We start from the raw sequence: 16,260 nt of genomic DNA on the forward strand, positions 1-16,260 counted from the left end.
CTTTGAGTTTCTGTTAGGGCTGGTTGAAAATTTTCCATTAAAAAAATGTTTGGTTTTAAACAGACATCTGGGGGGGTGGCTAAACAAATGTATTCATGAAAAGTGTCTGCTTTCTCTAGAAATTTTTGATATTTTTTTTTAAAAATCCAAAGGCTTGAAATGCAAAAAAAATTATCTGAAACATTTTGGTTTGTGATATTTCACCAAAGAAAGTTTCAATAAAAACAGGGAATTAGTTTTGGTGTACGTTTTCCAGGGGGCGAGGGGCCCTTTTTTGACCATCTCTAGTTTCTATAGAACCCATGCCCTTCAGCATATCTAAAAGCTGCACAGGTAAATTACATCTGCATTGTTGGGTCCATGGTAGGACTTCTGTTCTTCACCCTTTCCAGGTTTTAGGAAAATCTTTCGGGAGTATTTTCCTAAGTGTTTGATTTTGGTTTCTTTTAATATAAAGCCCAGTATTTATTGTGATAAGAGTTTTATCTTAAAGGAAAGTTTGCCCTAAAAGTAGCCAAAATATTCTCATCTGGAAGCTCATTCTAAATAAACCCCCTCTACCTCTCTAACTTCAGCTCTCACACCTTTGTGCTTGGTTTTGGAGCTGCATCATTCCTGTTTTCTTGGGACAACAGATGGAGATGAGCTTGCTCAGGCAATTGTGTCCTGGCCCACAGATAGCTATGAAAAGAAATCAGGATCAGGGTCTTGAATTGGCAAGAAAAGTGAGCTGAGCCCCAAACACGTGAATTGCTGTAATTCAGTCTGGGGTGACAACTGCACAGATCTCTATTACTAGATCCTCATCTTAGAAAAAAGGACTCACAGAATTGATACTGTTGCTATCTGTCATACAAGATTAGCAAACAGTCCAGATGGACCCTGAGGCTTTGCCCCACACTGGATTTCAGGCTGGGGGGGAGGGTGTGTGTGTCTTGTATGAAATACATCGTTTCTATGTGGGACAAGAAGATTAACAGTGAGAATATCCTAAATACATTTATGTGTATGTTGTCAAGAAGCCGAATCTGGGGTTTCCAACGGTATATTGCAGGCTAATAGTTCCTCTAGGAAACTGGCAGGAGTCTTCACCTAGAGGCCTGTAAACCATTAGGAGCCCTAAATTCTTCTTCTCTTTCACTTCATACCCATGTGAATACATACAAAAATGGACTTTGTTTCTGGGTTGGGGTGTTTGCTGCATAGGAGATTATAAAGGGACAGAATTACTACCCTACCCCATTTTCCTTCCCTTTTTGCTTCTTCTGAAATCCTTCTTGGTTTGTGTTGCATTTATTAACCTGTGTAAACAGAGCGGATGCTGGCATTAAACCAGGTCTTGGCAAAAGAGGTCACATCTCTTGTCCAAAATCAGTTCATGGATGGTGCTGGTTGGTTTTTTTGTAGTCAATCTTGCATTCACCAAAAGGAACTCAAGACAGTTATATTCTGCTAATTTGCATGTTGTAATTACAGATGAGGTGCTGATAGGGACTGGTTTTATATAACTGAGTACAAGATTTCAGCTGTGGTGAGGCCTTGTTTGGCAATTACAACTGAGATTTGGGAGAGTGCAGGTTTTTGGGTTCCAGGTCCCGTAAAACTCCTGCAGTTTCTGTTCTCCAAATTACAACAACACAACATGGCAGCGCTATTTTGTATTTATGGTCAAGAACTTTGCTGGGAGATCTGTGAAAGAGCTAAGAAAGAGCTGGCATAAAAGTGTACCTGAGTAGTGAATTGATGTACAACATTTGGTGGATGTGGACATGCATGGATGCACGCACACAATTTTAAATGGATGTCTGCCAACAAAGGAGAGGTGCCCTGGGGATGCTCCCTGGGTTTAGTCACTAACCACTTGGAAGATACGATTGTGAAAATGTCACAGATAGGTGAAAGCCCTTAGAAGAGCAGACTGGGCCTTGTTGCTGCCCACTAGGGGTGGAGCTAATGGTGGTCAGGGACAACTCCCATATAAACAGTATGTGGCGAATTAATCTTCCAAGTTACTTCTTGATATGTCAAGATAACAACTCTATTGAATACAGTACTGACAGCTTGTAACTTGGAACATAACTAATTGGCCACTATGTCAATGTATTTACAAGTAAATCTCAGTATAACATATATAAATTGCTATGTTTTAAGTTTGATGTTTAAAGTGATTTTTGCAGTTATTTTAAGCAAAGTTCTACTAGGAAAAATGACTATGTTAAAAAGTACTGTTCTCTGTGTGTATTCAGTCATATTTGCTGCTGCTTTAGTGACAAACAGAAGTTAGCCCTGGGAGGGTGAGTCAAAAGCTATTCTTTTTTGTTCTTCAAATAGAATTGAAAGCCATGGTGTAGAAGAGCAGGTTTTTGCCTCCAGAACTTTTGCAATAGGTGTTGATGACTGACAGAAAAGAAGCCAGCCTGCAGATTAAATTTTCAGCTCTGGTAGTTGAAATAGCCATTTCTCTGAGAGAAACATGTAACGTCCAAATACTTTTCAAGTCATTTTACAGAGCAGAACCACGCTTAAACAAAAAGAAGAAATGGTTCTCTTGTTAATCAACTTCTTCATTCTGCTTTTCCACTTGTGTTAAACACAAATTTATTATTATATCTGTTCCAATTATTTCTACCTTTGTCAGATTTATGGTAGATACTTGGCTTACACAAAGCAGAATTAATTAACCCCACAGAAACTTCAAAGATACCATATGGATTTCAAAATGCATTGGCTATTATCAATTGTCATTTAACATTTAATTGTGTTGGACCACAACTAATCCACATTTACACTGATTCCTTTTTGTTAAATTTCCATTGGCCTTACAGCAAGTGCCCTCAGAGCCTTAATTTTTCCCCAGAACAATTAAAACAGAGCGTCTAATAATGAGCTTTTGGTTCCTTTGCCTTCTGTGATTCATGATTATTTTAAAAATAGTATTTTGTTCCAGGCTTGCGGTCAAGCGGTAGTGATATTTGCTGCTATACCTCAGATAAGAGTGAGTCTAAACTCCTCAGCCCAGTAAATACTGCTCAGTCATAGATGATGGGGAGCTTAGCCTTAATCTTTCGTAAGGTTTCTGTCTAGTGCTCAGAGTACGCGGCTCTACTTTGCTAGATGGAGGGTTACTATTAGATGTGGCACCTAAAAATGAGGGAGAATAATGTCTGTGAATCTATTAACGGGGCTGTAAGGAAAGGGCAAGGTGTTCCCATACTATCTGTGTTATACCAAATAGGATATATGCTGGTCAGTCAGTCAGATGGCTTGATGACTGATCACATTAGTTAATTGAAAAGAAAAAGGAAAACCTGAAACCAAAAGCCAATTTACTGAGATGTCCTGCCCATTATAAAGGTGTCCAATTTTTCCATTCTTAACTACAAGTAAAATATAACAATGCAGATTTTGCTGGTTCATTTAAATTGGAAATATAAATAGGTTAAAAGGTGAATTATTCAGAGTGTTTTTGTTTTTAATGTTGAGAGAGAAAAATGTTATATTTGGGTACTAAAACTAAGATCTTTTTAACAAAAAGTAGGTTTACAACAAAAAAACCCCACAAACTATCAGAACATTTTACTGAAGTTTCACTGATTTTTTTTTTTTTTTTTGCTTGGTTTTAAGCACTTTCTTTGAAGTTTCAGCAACCTCAATCATTGCAGCATTGGAATAATAAGAAATGGAACCACAAAGCAAAACTAAACTATAACCAACCAGTCTATTTTTATTGACTAAAAATATAATAAATATTAGTAACATTATTTTAATAAATAATTCCTTTTCAAACCTAAGAATGCCTTTTAAATTGAAGCACAAGAAAAACAGATTTGATCAACTGTAACTGGATTGATTATATGCAGTGACCTTAATGAGGTCAGTTATGCTGTAAATTGATCTAAAATGTAACAATGGATATGAAATGCTCATTACAGTACATATACTTAAATACTGACTTGAGTGTCATTTTGCTCTATGACATTCATCGAAACTACACTTTTATGTGCTGGTCAAATTTAATGAACTTGAAACTATTCAGGAATACCAATTAACTTGAGGGGGGTAGCTGTTATCAGCTTTGCCAACACAGAAAACTGTTGATATTACCCTACTGGTTAGCAAGCTTTCACTGAACTTTTTAACAGCAATATTGTATTCAATATAAAACTACACACATTGAATCAACTTTTTGGAAAAAAAAATTCAGAAAAATTCAAGCAGTCCTCTAGCATAAGAGGTGACCCACAACCCTCATATTCAAATTTTGTCTTCACCAGGTACATAGGTCCAAGAGTTTAGACTTTAGAAAGATCACAATCTTCTCAGGAAACTTCTTCCTCCCTACTACAAAAGCATTTAATTGTGCAAAACATTCTTACAAGACAGACATGATTGCATAAGCCCAGCTCCCTTTGAAATGAAAAGCTAGCCATTAAATAAAATAAAAGAGCACTGAAAATACATTCTTACCATTTTCATTGGGTTCTGTTGGCTCTGATACTTTTCTTGATGGAACAACCACCGCATCTCCTGGCACTCTGGGACTTTCCACGTACTTGGGCTTCCTGATCGGACCTGCAGCGGGAAAAAATTTAGTGCGTCTAATTATTTCCAGATGGAAAACACGTTTCAGAATGAACAGTGTGTACCCTTAGAGCTCTAAATAAACCTAAAGGACGACCTATTACATACACACACACAAACACACACACACAGAGCTACTACAATAAAGACCAGTGAACTGCTGCACTTCCTCTCTTACAGTCCATTGTAAGAAAGAAAAACTTGAGTTACGCTCACTTTTTGGAATGTAAACTCTGGTGGAAAACAAAAGCAATTTGCTTGCTGTGATGCTCCTGAAGCAGTGTCCAGTGTATGTAAAAAAAGGGTGACTTAGACATATTCGAATCCAGACAGCTGTTAGTTGGATTCCTCTATTCAGAATTTAAACTTTCCAACTCAGTATAAAGATAACTCTAATATCTCTGAAGCTAGGAGACAAGGATTACAAGCATACAACTTGCATCACTAACACTCAGAATACTTCAGTCCAGCAACTTTATATTACTGGGTATTTTATCCAATCAAATCTGCACAGTCTGATTGCAAGGGGAAGGTGAGATTGAGGGAGAAAAATATCTTCTTGTCAACCGTTTCTCATTTATAAAGACATCAGTTTTCCCAGCTCATGCTTAAAAATTAAGTCAATCTGTACCAGGTATTTTTAAGCTACCTTTTACTATCATAAAAAAAAAAAAAAAAAAAAAAAAATTGAATTAAATTGATACCTAAAGCATTCTCACTTCGTTTTATGTTTTCTTTCTTAAATAATTAATGAGAGTATACTTTGCTAAATGAGGTTCAACAATTACAGGAAACATTAGATGAACAACAGACCTTCTGATCAGAAAAATATCAACACAATGAGAACAATGCTGCCATCTAAGGGTTGACTAAAAGTAGAATAATAGTAATAAACCAACATAAATTAACTCCATCTATTTATCCCTTAACATTTTAAGTTCATGTGCACTTGTACAGAAAACATCATTATAAAAATATCTATTCTGAGTTTTCATTAGTTAAAATAAATTTGATCTTCTTCTGTGAAGAAAATTGTTCCAGATTAACGTATTTTACATTTATTGTAATTATAATGCTTAGCAAACTAATTTTACAGTGAATGATTTAACTTCTATTTTCTATTCATTAAGAATGACAGGCAGATTAGAACTATTAAAATATATTTGTTTTGTAGCAAAAATTTAACAAGTTTGACCTACACCTGCAACAGGACAAAATTCAAAGCTAACTTTGGAACTCCATTCTCAACTCACTAGCCCAGAGGTGGGCAAACTACGGTCCGCGGGACCGTCCTGCGCGACCCTGAGCCCCCGGCCCCACCCCTGCTGTTCCCCCTCCCCCGCAGCCCCAGCTTACCGTGCTGGCAGCACGGCTGGCTCTGGCCGGTGCGGTTCAGGGGTGAACACAGGGTGCCCTGGCACAGGGCCCCCCAACAGGGGGCCCCAGGGCCGGGGACTCGGGCAACTCCGCACCAGCGCACCCCCCACAGGGGGGAGGGGCTGCACTGCGGGGGTAGGGGAGCAGGCAGGCGGTGCAGGTGGCAGAAGTATGGGGAATCCAGCCAGAGGAATCAGGAGGAGCACCGGGCGTCCGCACAGCCGGCCAGAGAGAGGCGGTGCTTTGAAGGGGAAACCGCTGCTTCTCTCCGTCTGCGCGGCTGCCCCTGCTCCTCCTCTGAATCCTGAGTTCAAGGGCTGGGGAGTGGATGGGGGCGGGGGGGAGTCGTCCCAGGGGGCAGTTAGGGGCAGGGGGTCCCAGGAGGGGATGAGCAGGGGACAAGAAGCAAGGGGGGTTGGATGGGTCTGAGGTTCTGAGGGGGGCAGCCAGGGGGAGGGAAGTAGAGGGGGCAGATAGGTGGCGGGGGGCAGGCTGTTTGGGGAGGCACAGCCTTGCCTACCCGGCCCTCCATACCATTTCGCAACCCCGATGTGGCCCTCGGGCCAAAAAGTTTGCCCACCCCTGCACTAGCCTATAGCAGCAGTATAACATGTGGTGATTATGCAAGTCACCTTTCCATTATCTACTGTATGCATTACATAGGAAATTGAAGAATTGAAATTCTTGTCCTAATAGTCCAATAGATAGCACAGGCAGGCAGACTACTGTACCTGAACACAACATGTTGCAGAATTGGAGTGAGCATCTGCTTTATATTTATATATCCTGAGAGAGAAAATTGTGTGATGCTTTAGTTAAGGTGGCAAATATATTACAGATACTTAAGGGGAAAAACTGAAAAAAACACAGATTTATAAACATTATATTGGAAACCCAGGACATTCTGGGGCAGGGGAGTGGCGGGGAGTATTGGCATATAAACCTGTGCAAAGTCAAGATACTAAAAACAATCAAAATTTTCCTCCTATATTCCCACTTGAGCCATGATGGGGTGCGATACTGCTTCAGTCAGAGGAGTTCAATTTACTGGGTCTGGGGAGGACTCGGATAGAACTGGTTGCCTAAGTAGTTCCATTTTCCCTTCCTCCCTGGATATTAGCCTCCAGTTGTGTTATGGAGTTAGACAAACACAGTCTCAGGTTCTGTGCAATCCCACACTGCCATAATGGACGTTGACGAAGATTTTTGCTTTCTTGGAAGTCTGGCCAAGGTGAAACGGTTGCATAATTGTTTATTCTTATTTTTGAAATACCTACATTAGACCACAGTAACAACAAAAGCAAATAAAGAAGACTCTGCCTTGAAAACATTCCACTTTTTAAAAACAATCATTTATATCTATACCAATTCTTTTCTTCATATAAACTTTGCAGAATGGGAGATTATCGACCAGATTCTGCCACTTTTCTCATATTAAATAGTATCTTATTCAGAGTACGGTACTACTCATTATGAGTCAGATTGGCAGAATTGGGCCTCTATGCCCACTATCTTTCAGACTAGTAGAATTTTTCCCTAGCCTTTTAGGAAATTTCAATATTGTGTTAAACACAGTTTATATACTGATTTAAGTTCATAGAATTTTAGTCTGTTTTATCTTACAATTATATAGGGTCTCATATTTTAGCCATCCTTGTAGCTAACAAAGAGCTTATAGTAAGAGAGAAACTCAGTGTTGTGATCTTGTAACATATTCCTCATTTCAGTTGCTGTGTTTAATATGCTTTTAGAACTTCTATTAAAAGCTACTTTTATGACTGATCTAGGCCAATCCAAAATACTTTCACACATTGACTGCATTTTGTGAGGCACTTTTGTGGATAGATAATGAAATTAGGAATAGTCTAATAATATCACATGGTTTACAGGCACCTATTTAATTGCAATGTGCAATTTGAATTAAGAGAATGGAGAGGACTGCTCAGCCACTTCCTCTGGGAGATGTAAAAGTAACTCAAATTTCTCCAACAACTGTCTAACATGCTTTTTTCTGTTGAATCCCACCATGCATGGATAGCCTTCCTATTTCAGTTCACCAAGTTATCATCTTTGCTCTTCATTCAGATCTCTCTTGCATACTCTCTGCTTCTGAAATGCACACAAGCAAAGAGTCAACAATAAAAACAATAAACACCCCGAGTCACGTCCACCTATTGGTTTCCCAGTAAATCCTATCTACACCATTATTATTTAGACTAAGTTTAGTGGGACAGAGACTATATCATCATATATGTCTGTACAGTGCCTATCAGGGTTTCAGTCCTGATTTGGAGTACCGGATACTAATGAAATACAAATATTTAAGTTAAAAAAGTGTTGTCAGCTTTTCAATAAATTTATCAAAATACTCTCCATATGCCAAAATGAAACAAAATTTGCTTCAAAGTTACATACATCATTTATAACCCAAATTAAAGCTACAATTAAAAGAAAGAGAAAAAAAAAAAAAAAAAAAAAAAAAAAGAGTGTTTAACCAGTAGGAGAACACTTTAACCTGTCTGGTCATGCAGTAACAGACCTGAAGGTGGCAATTTTGCAACAGAAAAGCTTCAAAAACAGACTCCAACGAGAAACTGCTGAACTTCAATTGATATGCCATTAGGGTTACCATACGTCCGGATTTTCCCGGACATGTCCGGCTTTTTGGGCTCCAAATCCCCGTCCGGGGGGAAAGCCCAAAAAGCCGGACATGTCCGGGAAAATCGGACATGCGGTCGGCGGCTCGGGTGCCGGGCCGGGGGCTCGGCCGGCGGTGCTCGGGGGGGCCCGGTGCCGGGCCGGGGGCTCGGGGGGCCTGGCCGGCAGTGCCGGGCCGGGGGCTCGGCCAGCGGTGCTCGGGGGGGCCCGGGGCGGGGGCTCGGGGGGCCTGGCCGGCAGTGCCGGGCCGGGGGCTCGGCCGGCGGTGCTCGGGGGGGCCCGGGGCCGGGCCGGGCCGCTCGGCCGGCGGCTCGGGTGCCGGGCCGGGTGCTGGGCCGGGGGCTCGGCCGGCGGTGCTCGGGGGGGCCGGGTGCCGGGCCGGGGGCTCGGCCGGCCGTGCTCGGGGAGGCCCGGGGCCGGGCCGGGGGGCTCAGCCGGCGGCTCGGGTGCCGGGCCGGGTGCTGGGCCGGGGGCTCGGCCGGCGGTGCTCGGGGGGGGCCGGGTGCCGGGCCGGGGGCTCGGGTGCCGGGCCGGACCGGGGGGCTCGGCCGGCGGGTCGGGTGCCGGGTCGGGTGCCGGCGGTGCTCGGGGTGGCCGGGTGCCGGGCCGGGTGCTGGGCCGGGGGCTCGGCCGGCGGTGCTCGGGGGGGCCCAGTGCCGGGCCCGGCCGGGGACTGGGTGCCGGGTCGGGGGCTCGGCCGGCGGTGCCGGGCCGGGCCGGGGGCTCGGGGGACGGGCTGGGGACCTGCGGTGCCGGGGGTGGGCCGCGCCTCCTCCCCACCCCCCCTTACCTGCTTCAGGCTTCCCGCGACTCAAATGTTCGCGGGAAGCAGGGGAGGGGGCGGAGACTTTGGGGAAGGGGCGGGGTTGGGGCGGGCGCGGGGGCGGGGCTGGGGCCCCTTTAAAGTGTCCTCCTTTCGGAGGCACTAAATATGGTAACCCTAGATATGCAAACTAGATACAATCAACTTAGGCTTAAATAGAGACTGGGAATGGCTGAGCCATTACAAACATTGAATCTATCTCCCCATGTAAGTATTCTCACACTTCTTATCAAACTGTCTGTACTGGGCTATCTTGATTATCACTTCCAAAGTTTTTTCTCTTACTTAATTGGCCTCTCAGAGTTGGTAAGACAACTCCCACCTTTTCATGCTCTCTGTATGTGTATATATATATATATATATATATATATATATATATATATATATATATATATATATATATATATATCTCCTCAATATATGTTCCGGTCTATGCATCCGAAGAACTGGGCTGTAGCCCATGAAAGCTTATGCTCAAATAAATCTGTTAGTCTCTAAGGTGCCACAAGTACTCCTGTTCTTTATGCTATAGAATGTGTTCCCTGAATCATATTCAAACTTACACCAGCTTTTGTTTTGAAAAACAAAAGTCTCAAGAGGAACAAGAGTATTTCCTGGGTGCTATTCTCCATTTTATTTAACCCAAAATTAATACAGAACAAACATACAAAATACTTGCCAAGGCTTTCATGCAGCCTAGCCAGCCAAAACTGGACACAGTACTCCAGATGAGGCCTCACCAATGCCGAACAGAGGGGAATGATCACGTCCCTCGATCTGCTGGCAATGCCCCTACTTATACAGCCCAAAATGCCATTAGCCTACTTGGCAACAAGGGCACACTGTTGACTCATATCCAGCTTCTCATCCACTGTAACCCCTAGGTCCTTTTCTGCAGTACTGCTGCCTAGCCATTCGGTCCCTAGTCTGTAGCATTGCATGGGATTCTTCCGTCTTAAGTGCACTTGTCCTTGTTGAACCTCATCAGATTTCTTTTGGCCCAATCCTCTAATTTGTCTAGGCCCCTCTGTATCCTATCCCCACCCTCCAGCGTATCTACCACTCCTCCCAGTTTAGTGTCATCTGCAAACTTGCTGAGGGTGCAATCCACGCCATCCTCCAGATCATTCATGAAGATATTGAACAAAACCGGCCCCAGGACCGACCCTTGGGGCACTCCGCTTGATACCAGCTGCCAACTAGACATGGAGCCATTGATCACTACCTGTTGAGCCCAACGATCTAGCTAGATTTCTATCCACCTTATAGTCCATTCATCCAGCCCATACTACTTTAACTTGCCAGCAAGAATACTGTGGGAGACCGTATCAAAAATTTGCTAAAAAGACAAGGAATAATACGTTCACTTCTTTCCCCTCATCCACAGAGCCAGTTATCTCACCATAGCAGGCAATTAATTTAGTCAGGCATGACTTGCCCTTGGTGACTGTTCCTGATCACTTCCCTCTCCTCTAAGTGCATCAGAATTGATTCCTTGAGGACCTGCTCCATGAATTTTCCAGGGACTGAGGGGAGGCTGACTGGCCTGTAGTTCCCCTGATCCTCCTCCTTCCCTTCTTAAAAGATGGGCACTACATTAACCTTTTTCCAGTCATCCGGAACCTCCCCCGATCGCCATGAGTTTTCAAAGATAATGGCCAATAGCCATTTGTTCCACCTGTTCTCCCTGTGCAGATCTTAGGTCACCCATAGCTTCTTTCCATCCTCCCACAATTAGCTCAGAGGAATGGAAGCAGCTGTGCCTGTGTTGCCCTTGCTGCTGGTTTCTGTTTTCCTCTACCTTTGGGAATTTGTTCATTAAATGGAGGCAGGCATTTCTGGCCCCAGAGGATTCACCTTTGAATCTCTAAAGGGACCACATACCCACTGCATGTATAAACGTCACTATACTTATGTAAACTAGGGACAATCTATCCGCAGGGTACAATATATTGTATAATTTTGTACATTATAAAGCACCACACATAAGGGAGTCAAATACTTTGGACCCAATGTTCAATCTTCCCCATTTATTATTTTACTTTGGTAGCATACAGACATCCCAATTGGATATCAGAATTCCATTCCACTGTTAAGTATCAGAGGGGTAGCCGTGTTAGTCTGAATCTGTAAAAAGCAACAGAGGGTCCTGTGGCACCTTTGAGACTAACAGAAGTACTGGGAGCATAAGCTTTCGTGGGTCAGAACCTCACTTCTTCAGATGCAAGACTTGCATCTGAAGAAGTGAGGTTCTGACCCACGAAAGCTTATGCTCCCAGTACTTCTGTTAGTCTCAAAGGTGCCACGGGACCCTCTGTTGCATTCCACTGTTATTTTACATACGTAAGATATTTTATTTTTGACCAACAGATCATCTTCATGTATTCTGCACATCAAAAGAACAGTTTGGATAAATTTTAACAGTAGAACTTTTGACAAAAGTGCATAATATTCATATTACAGCTCACGCAGATTTTACATAAAACACAACAGAATTAACTAAGGATGATTTAAAAATGAAATGGTCCATAATCCTTCTGTATTCTAAATTCATGTTACATTGAACAATATATTCTTACACTGTTTGACTCTTAGTTATTGCACTTTTTTTCTTTAAACACACACAAGAAGTACAGAAAGGTTTCCGGCTAGTGCTTTGTTATGCTGGAACTAAAGTATCATCAGTAATGTGTCAAATGAACAACAGATTTTACACAGGAGGTTTACTTGACAGGCAAAAAAAGATGTCTGTATGCATAATTGGGTCTGATTCTCCTCTTCCACAGTTTTACAGCTGTAGCTCCAGTAGTTATTTCTGATTTACACCCATGTAAGGAAAAGGAGAATCAGTCCCAAAATATAGAACTTGCTAGTTGAAAAGACATCATATTGATGTCTTTGCTGCTACTTGTCTGCTTTGGTCTATATCTGCCTGGAGGCTGTTTAAGTAGGCAAATGTCAGGCTGTGAATGCTTGTACACTCTAAGGCAGTGGTTCTCAACCTTTCCATACTACTGCATCCCTTTCAGGAGTCTGATTTGTCTTACATATCCCAAAGTTTCACCTCACTTAAAAACTACTAGCTTACAAAAATCAGACATAAAAATACAAGAGAGTCACAGCACACTATTACTGAAAAATTGCTTGCTTTCTCATTTTTACCATGTAATTATAAAATAAATCAACTGGAATATAAATATTGCAATTACATTTCAGTGTATAGTATACAGAGCAGTATAAACAAGTCATTGTATGAAATTTAAGTTTGTACTGACTTCACCAGTGCTTTTTAGGTAGCCTGTTAAAAAACTAGGCAACTATCTAGATGAGTTGATGTACCCACTGGAAAACCTCTGAGTACTCCAAGGGGTACATGTACCCTGGGTTGAGAACCACTGCTCTAAGGCAGTGATACTCAGACTGAAGCTTGGGAGCGGCAAAAGGCTCTTTAATGCGCCTCCTGCAGCTCTTCGCCCCACATGATATAAAAACACTGATTTAATTATCAACCAATCAGGGTGCTTTTACTATGTTATTAACTAATTGTAGAATACGTGGCCAGTCTTTTTACTCTGAGAATATTTTTAGATTAGATTAGATAGAATAGTAAATTAAACAATGAATTCACGCTACTGTGGCTCTTTTGTGTAATGTCGATTGCTAATTTGGCTCCTGATCGCTGAAGATTGAGTATCACTGCTTTAAGGCATGTTATTCACTTTTAGGATTACAGATTTCATTTTCATGTAAACACCCAAATAAGTGTGTCCCTGAAGTCTGTTTTACTGCTGTTTTACTCTTTAACTAACGAGGCCTCATCTTGCTGAAACAACCAATAAAGCATGCTTTGGGAATGATGAGGAAATAAGGTTTTGCTTATTATATATTCTCCAGGCTATGCAAAAGGAAGGGTACAGGTTAGTTTTCATTTATGGAAACTACAATAATATTCAGAGGATGCTTGATTTTCAACATTACCTGAAGCATTCTAGTGCTATTTAGAACAGTTTTGAATGGTCTGAAGATGCAGCAAGCACCAGAATTTTAACAGGTTTTAATCTTTTATACTTCTTTCATAGAAATTTAAGATGCTGAAAAACTTTGAATATTTTAGTTTCAACTGATGCAAGTTAGTTCCTCTGGAATGCTGGTTGAAGCATGAAGGGACATATGAATCTTTAACTCATCTGGCATGTAAATATCTTGCAACGGTGGCTACAACAGTGCCAGGCAAATGCCTGTTTTCACTTTTAGGTGACATTGTAAACAAGAAGCAGGCATTATCTTCTGCAAAGGTAAGCAAACTTGTTTGTCTCCGTGATTGGCTGAACAAGTAGGAAGTGGACTTGTAGGCTCTAAAGTTTTACATTGTTTTGTTTTTGAGTGCAGTTATGTAACAAAAAAAAATCTACATTTATAAGTTGCACTTTCATGATAAAGAGATTGTACTACAGTACTTGTATGAGGTGAATTGAAAAATACTACACCGCTACCTCGATATAACGTGACCCGATATAACACGAATTCGGATATAACACGGTAAAGCAGTGCTCCGGGGGGGGGTGGCAGGACTGCGCATTCCGGTGGATAAAGTTCAATATAACACGGTTTCACCTATAACACGGTAAGATTTTTTGGCTCCCGAGGACAGCATTATACCGAGGTAGAGGTGTATTTCTTTTGTTTTTTACAGTGCAAATATCGCTAATAAAATAAATATACGTGAGCACTGTACACTTTGTATTCTGTGTTGTAATTAAAATCAATATATTTGAAAATGTAGAAAACATCCAAAAATATTTAAATATTATTCTATTATTGCTTAACATCGCGATTAATCACAATGAATTTTTTTAATGTAGAACTGATGAAATTGTTTTTAATTGTTCACTTTATTAATGTAACTTTACTTATAAAGTTTTATGAATGAAACAACATTCATTCATAAAACCGGTTACCCCAATAAATGGCTAATTGACAATTAAGATGCTTGTTAAGAGCCACAGCTGTTCAGCCAGTTGCCCTTGTAAGTTTCACTGTCAATCCAATTCTTGCTTAAATCACTGAGACTTGCACTGTTTCAGTATTGTAACTTCTGTTCATTGTTTGCCATTCATTACACTTGTCTACTTCTGTTCACTGTTTGCCATATTGTAATTCAAACTCCATTTTACAATGCTTACTCCATTTTGTAAAAGCTTGCTGCAACCTTCTTTTTTGCAAAACCCTGCTGTAATCTTATTAGTTTAGTTTAGATGTGTGAATGAGGTATGTATGGATGATGGAATCAACCTCCAGCACCAGCCTGTCCTGATGAAATACAGTTCAAACACGAATGACTGAAGATGCAGACAACAGCCCTAACAAAGTAAGAAGAGTCCACCCTAAAAAGAAAATAACAAAGGTACAATAGAAGGAAGATCAAAACCAGGACCGAGGCTGAAAGTCCGGTCTGCAATTGACGGGTGATCAATCACACCGAACTCAGAGACAGCGTGACACAGCAAGACCTATAGACTCTTGATTCAAACTAAAACCTACAAAAAGGATGGGTGAGATGGAAGACTTTGGAGGGTAACATTCTGCTGCCAACATGGGAGGGCAGACCCAGCCCTTCCTTGTGCCCGGCTTTCCTGGCCAGTTAGCCGCCACAAGCCACGATCCCAAGCTATGTTCAGAACATCTAACAGAGGGGTGTGTGTGTGTGGGGGGGTGTCATAACTATAAAGGGAAGGGTAATAGCTGTCCTGTGTACAGTACTATAAATCCCTCCTGGCCAGAGACTCCAAAATCCTTTTCCCTGTAAAGGGTTAAGAAGCTCAGGTAACCTGGCTGGCATCTGACCTAAAGGACCAATAAGGGGACAAGATACTTTCAAATCTTGGGGGGGGAAGGCTTTTGTTTGTGTTCTTTGTTTGGGAGTGTGTTCGTTCTCCGGGAATGAGAGGGACCAGACATCAATCCAGGTTCTCCACATCTTTCTAAACAAGCCTCTCCTATTTCAAACTTGTAAGTAAATAGCCAGGCAAGGCGTGTTAGTTTTCCTTTGTTTTCTCAACTTGTAAATGTACCTTTTACTAGAGTGTTTCTCTTTGTTTGCTGTACTTTGAACCTGAGACTAGAGGGGAGTCCTCTGAGCTCTTTAAGTTTGATTACCCTGTAAGGTTGATTTCCATACTGATTTTACAGAGATGATTTTTACCTTTTTCTTTAATTAAAAACCTTCTTTTTAAGAACCTGATTGATTTTTTCCTTGTTTTAGATCCAAAGGGGTTTTGGATCTTGATTCACCAGGAGTTGGTGGGAGGAAGGAGGGGAATGGTTAATTTCCCCTTGTTTTAAATCCAAGGGGTTGGATTTGTTTTCACCAGGGATTTGGTGAAGGTTTTTCAAGGTTTCCCAGGGAGGGAATCCATTGAAAATGGTGGCAGCCGAACCAGAGCTAAGCTGGTAATTAAGCTTAGAAGTTTTTATGCAGGCCCCTACATTTGTACCCTAAAGTTCAAAGTAGGGATCTCAGTCCTGACATGGTGAATAGCGGTGGGATCATTTTATACCCAAAAAGCCAGTGAGATTTTTTTTCCTTCTAGCTGCTTGGAAAGCCGAGCTAGAAGTAGATAGATGCATATCTTATCTCTCCTTGCCTGAAGGCAGAGGTGTTAAGTTTTTTTTACAGGTCCTTTGTTAAGAGAAGGGTTCAATTAGCAAATGACTGGTAAAAGGTATTTACAAGCTGAATTGTTTTTTTTTCTTTTTACATCCTCCGGAGTAGCTAGTTAGAAAGTTACTGTTAACTCTGCAGCAGCCAGAGCTGAGAGCTT

At 41.6% G+C, this 16,260-nt stretch overlaps 1 protein-coding gene across 9 annotated transcripts in view; it reads right to left on the reverse strand.

The window, feature by feature from the left end:
• TANC1 (tetratricopeptide repeat, ankyrin repeat and coiled-coil containing 1) overlaps nucleotides 1-16,260 on the reverse strand; it is a 227,856-nt gene that overhangs the window by 100,265 nt on the left and 111,331 nt on the right. For all 9 annotated transcript variants that reach the window (XM_054043623.1, XM_054043628.1, XM_054043624.1 and 6 more), the window contains one exon: nucleotides 4,468-4,572. In XM_054043623.1, coding sequence (XP_053899598.1) covers nucleotides 4,468-4,572 — 105 coding nt within the window. The remainder of the gene's footprint in view (nucleotides 1-4,467; nucleotides 4,573-16,260) is intronic.

The sequence above is a fragment of the Malaclemys terrapin genome, chromosome 11, assembly GCF_027887155.1.
Source record: "Malaclemys terrapin pileata isolate rMalTer1 chromosome 11, rMalTer1.hap1, whole genome shotgun sequence".
Taxonomy (NCBI): Eukaryota; Metazoa; Chordata; order Testudines; family Emydidae; genus Malaclemys; species Malaclemys terrapin.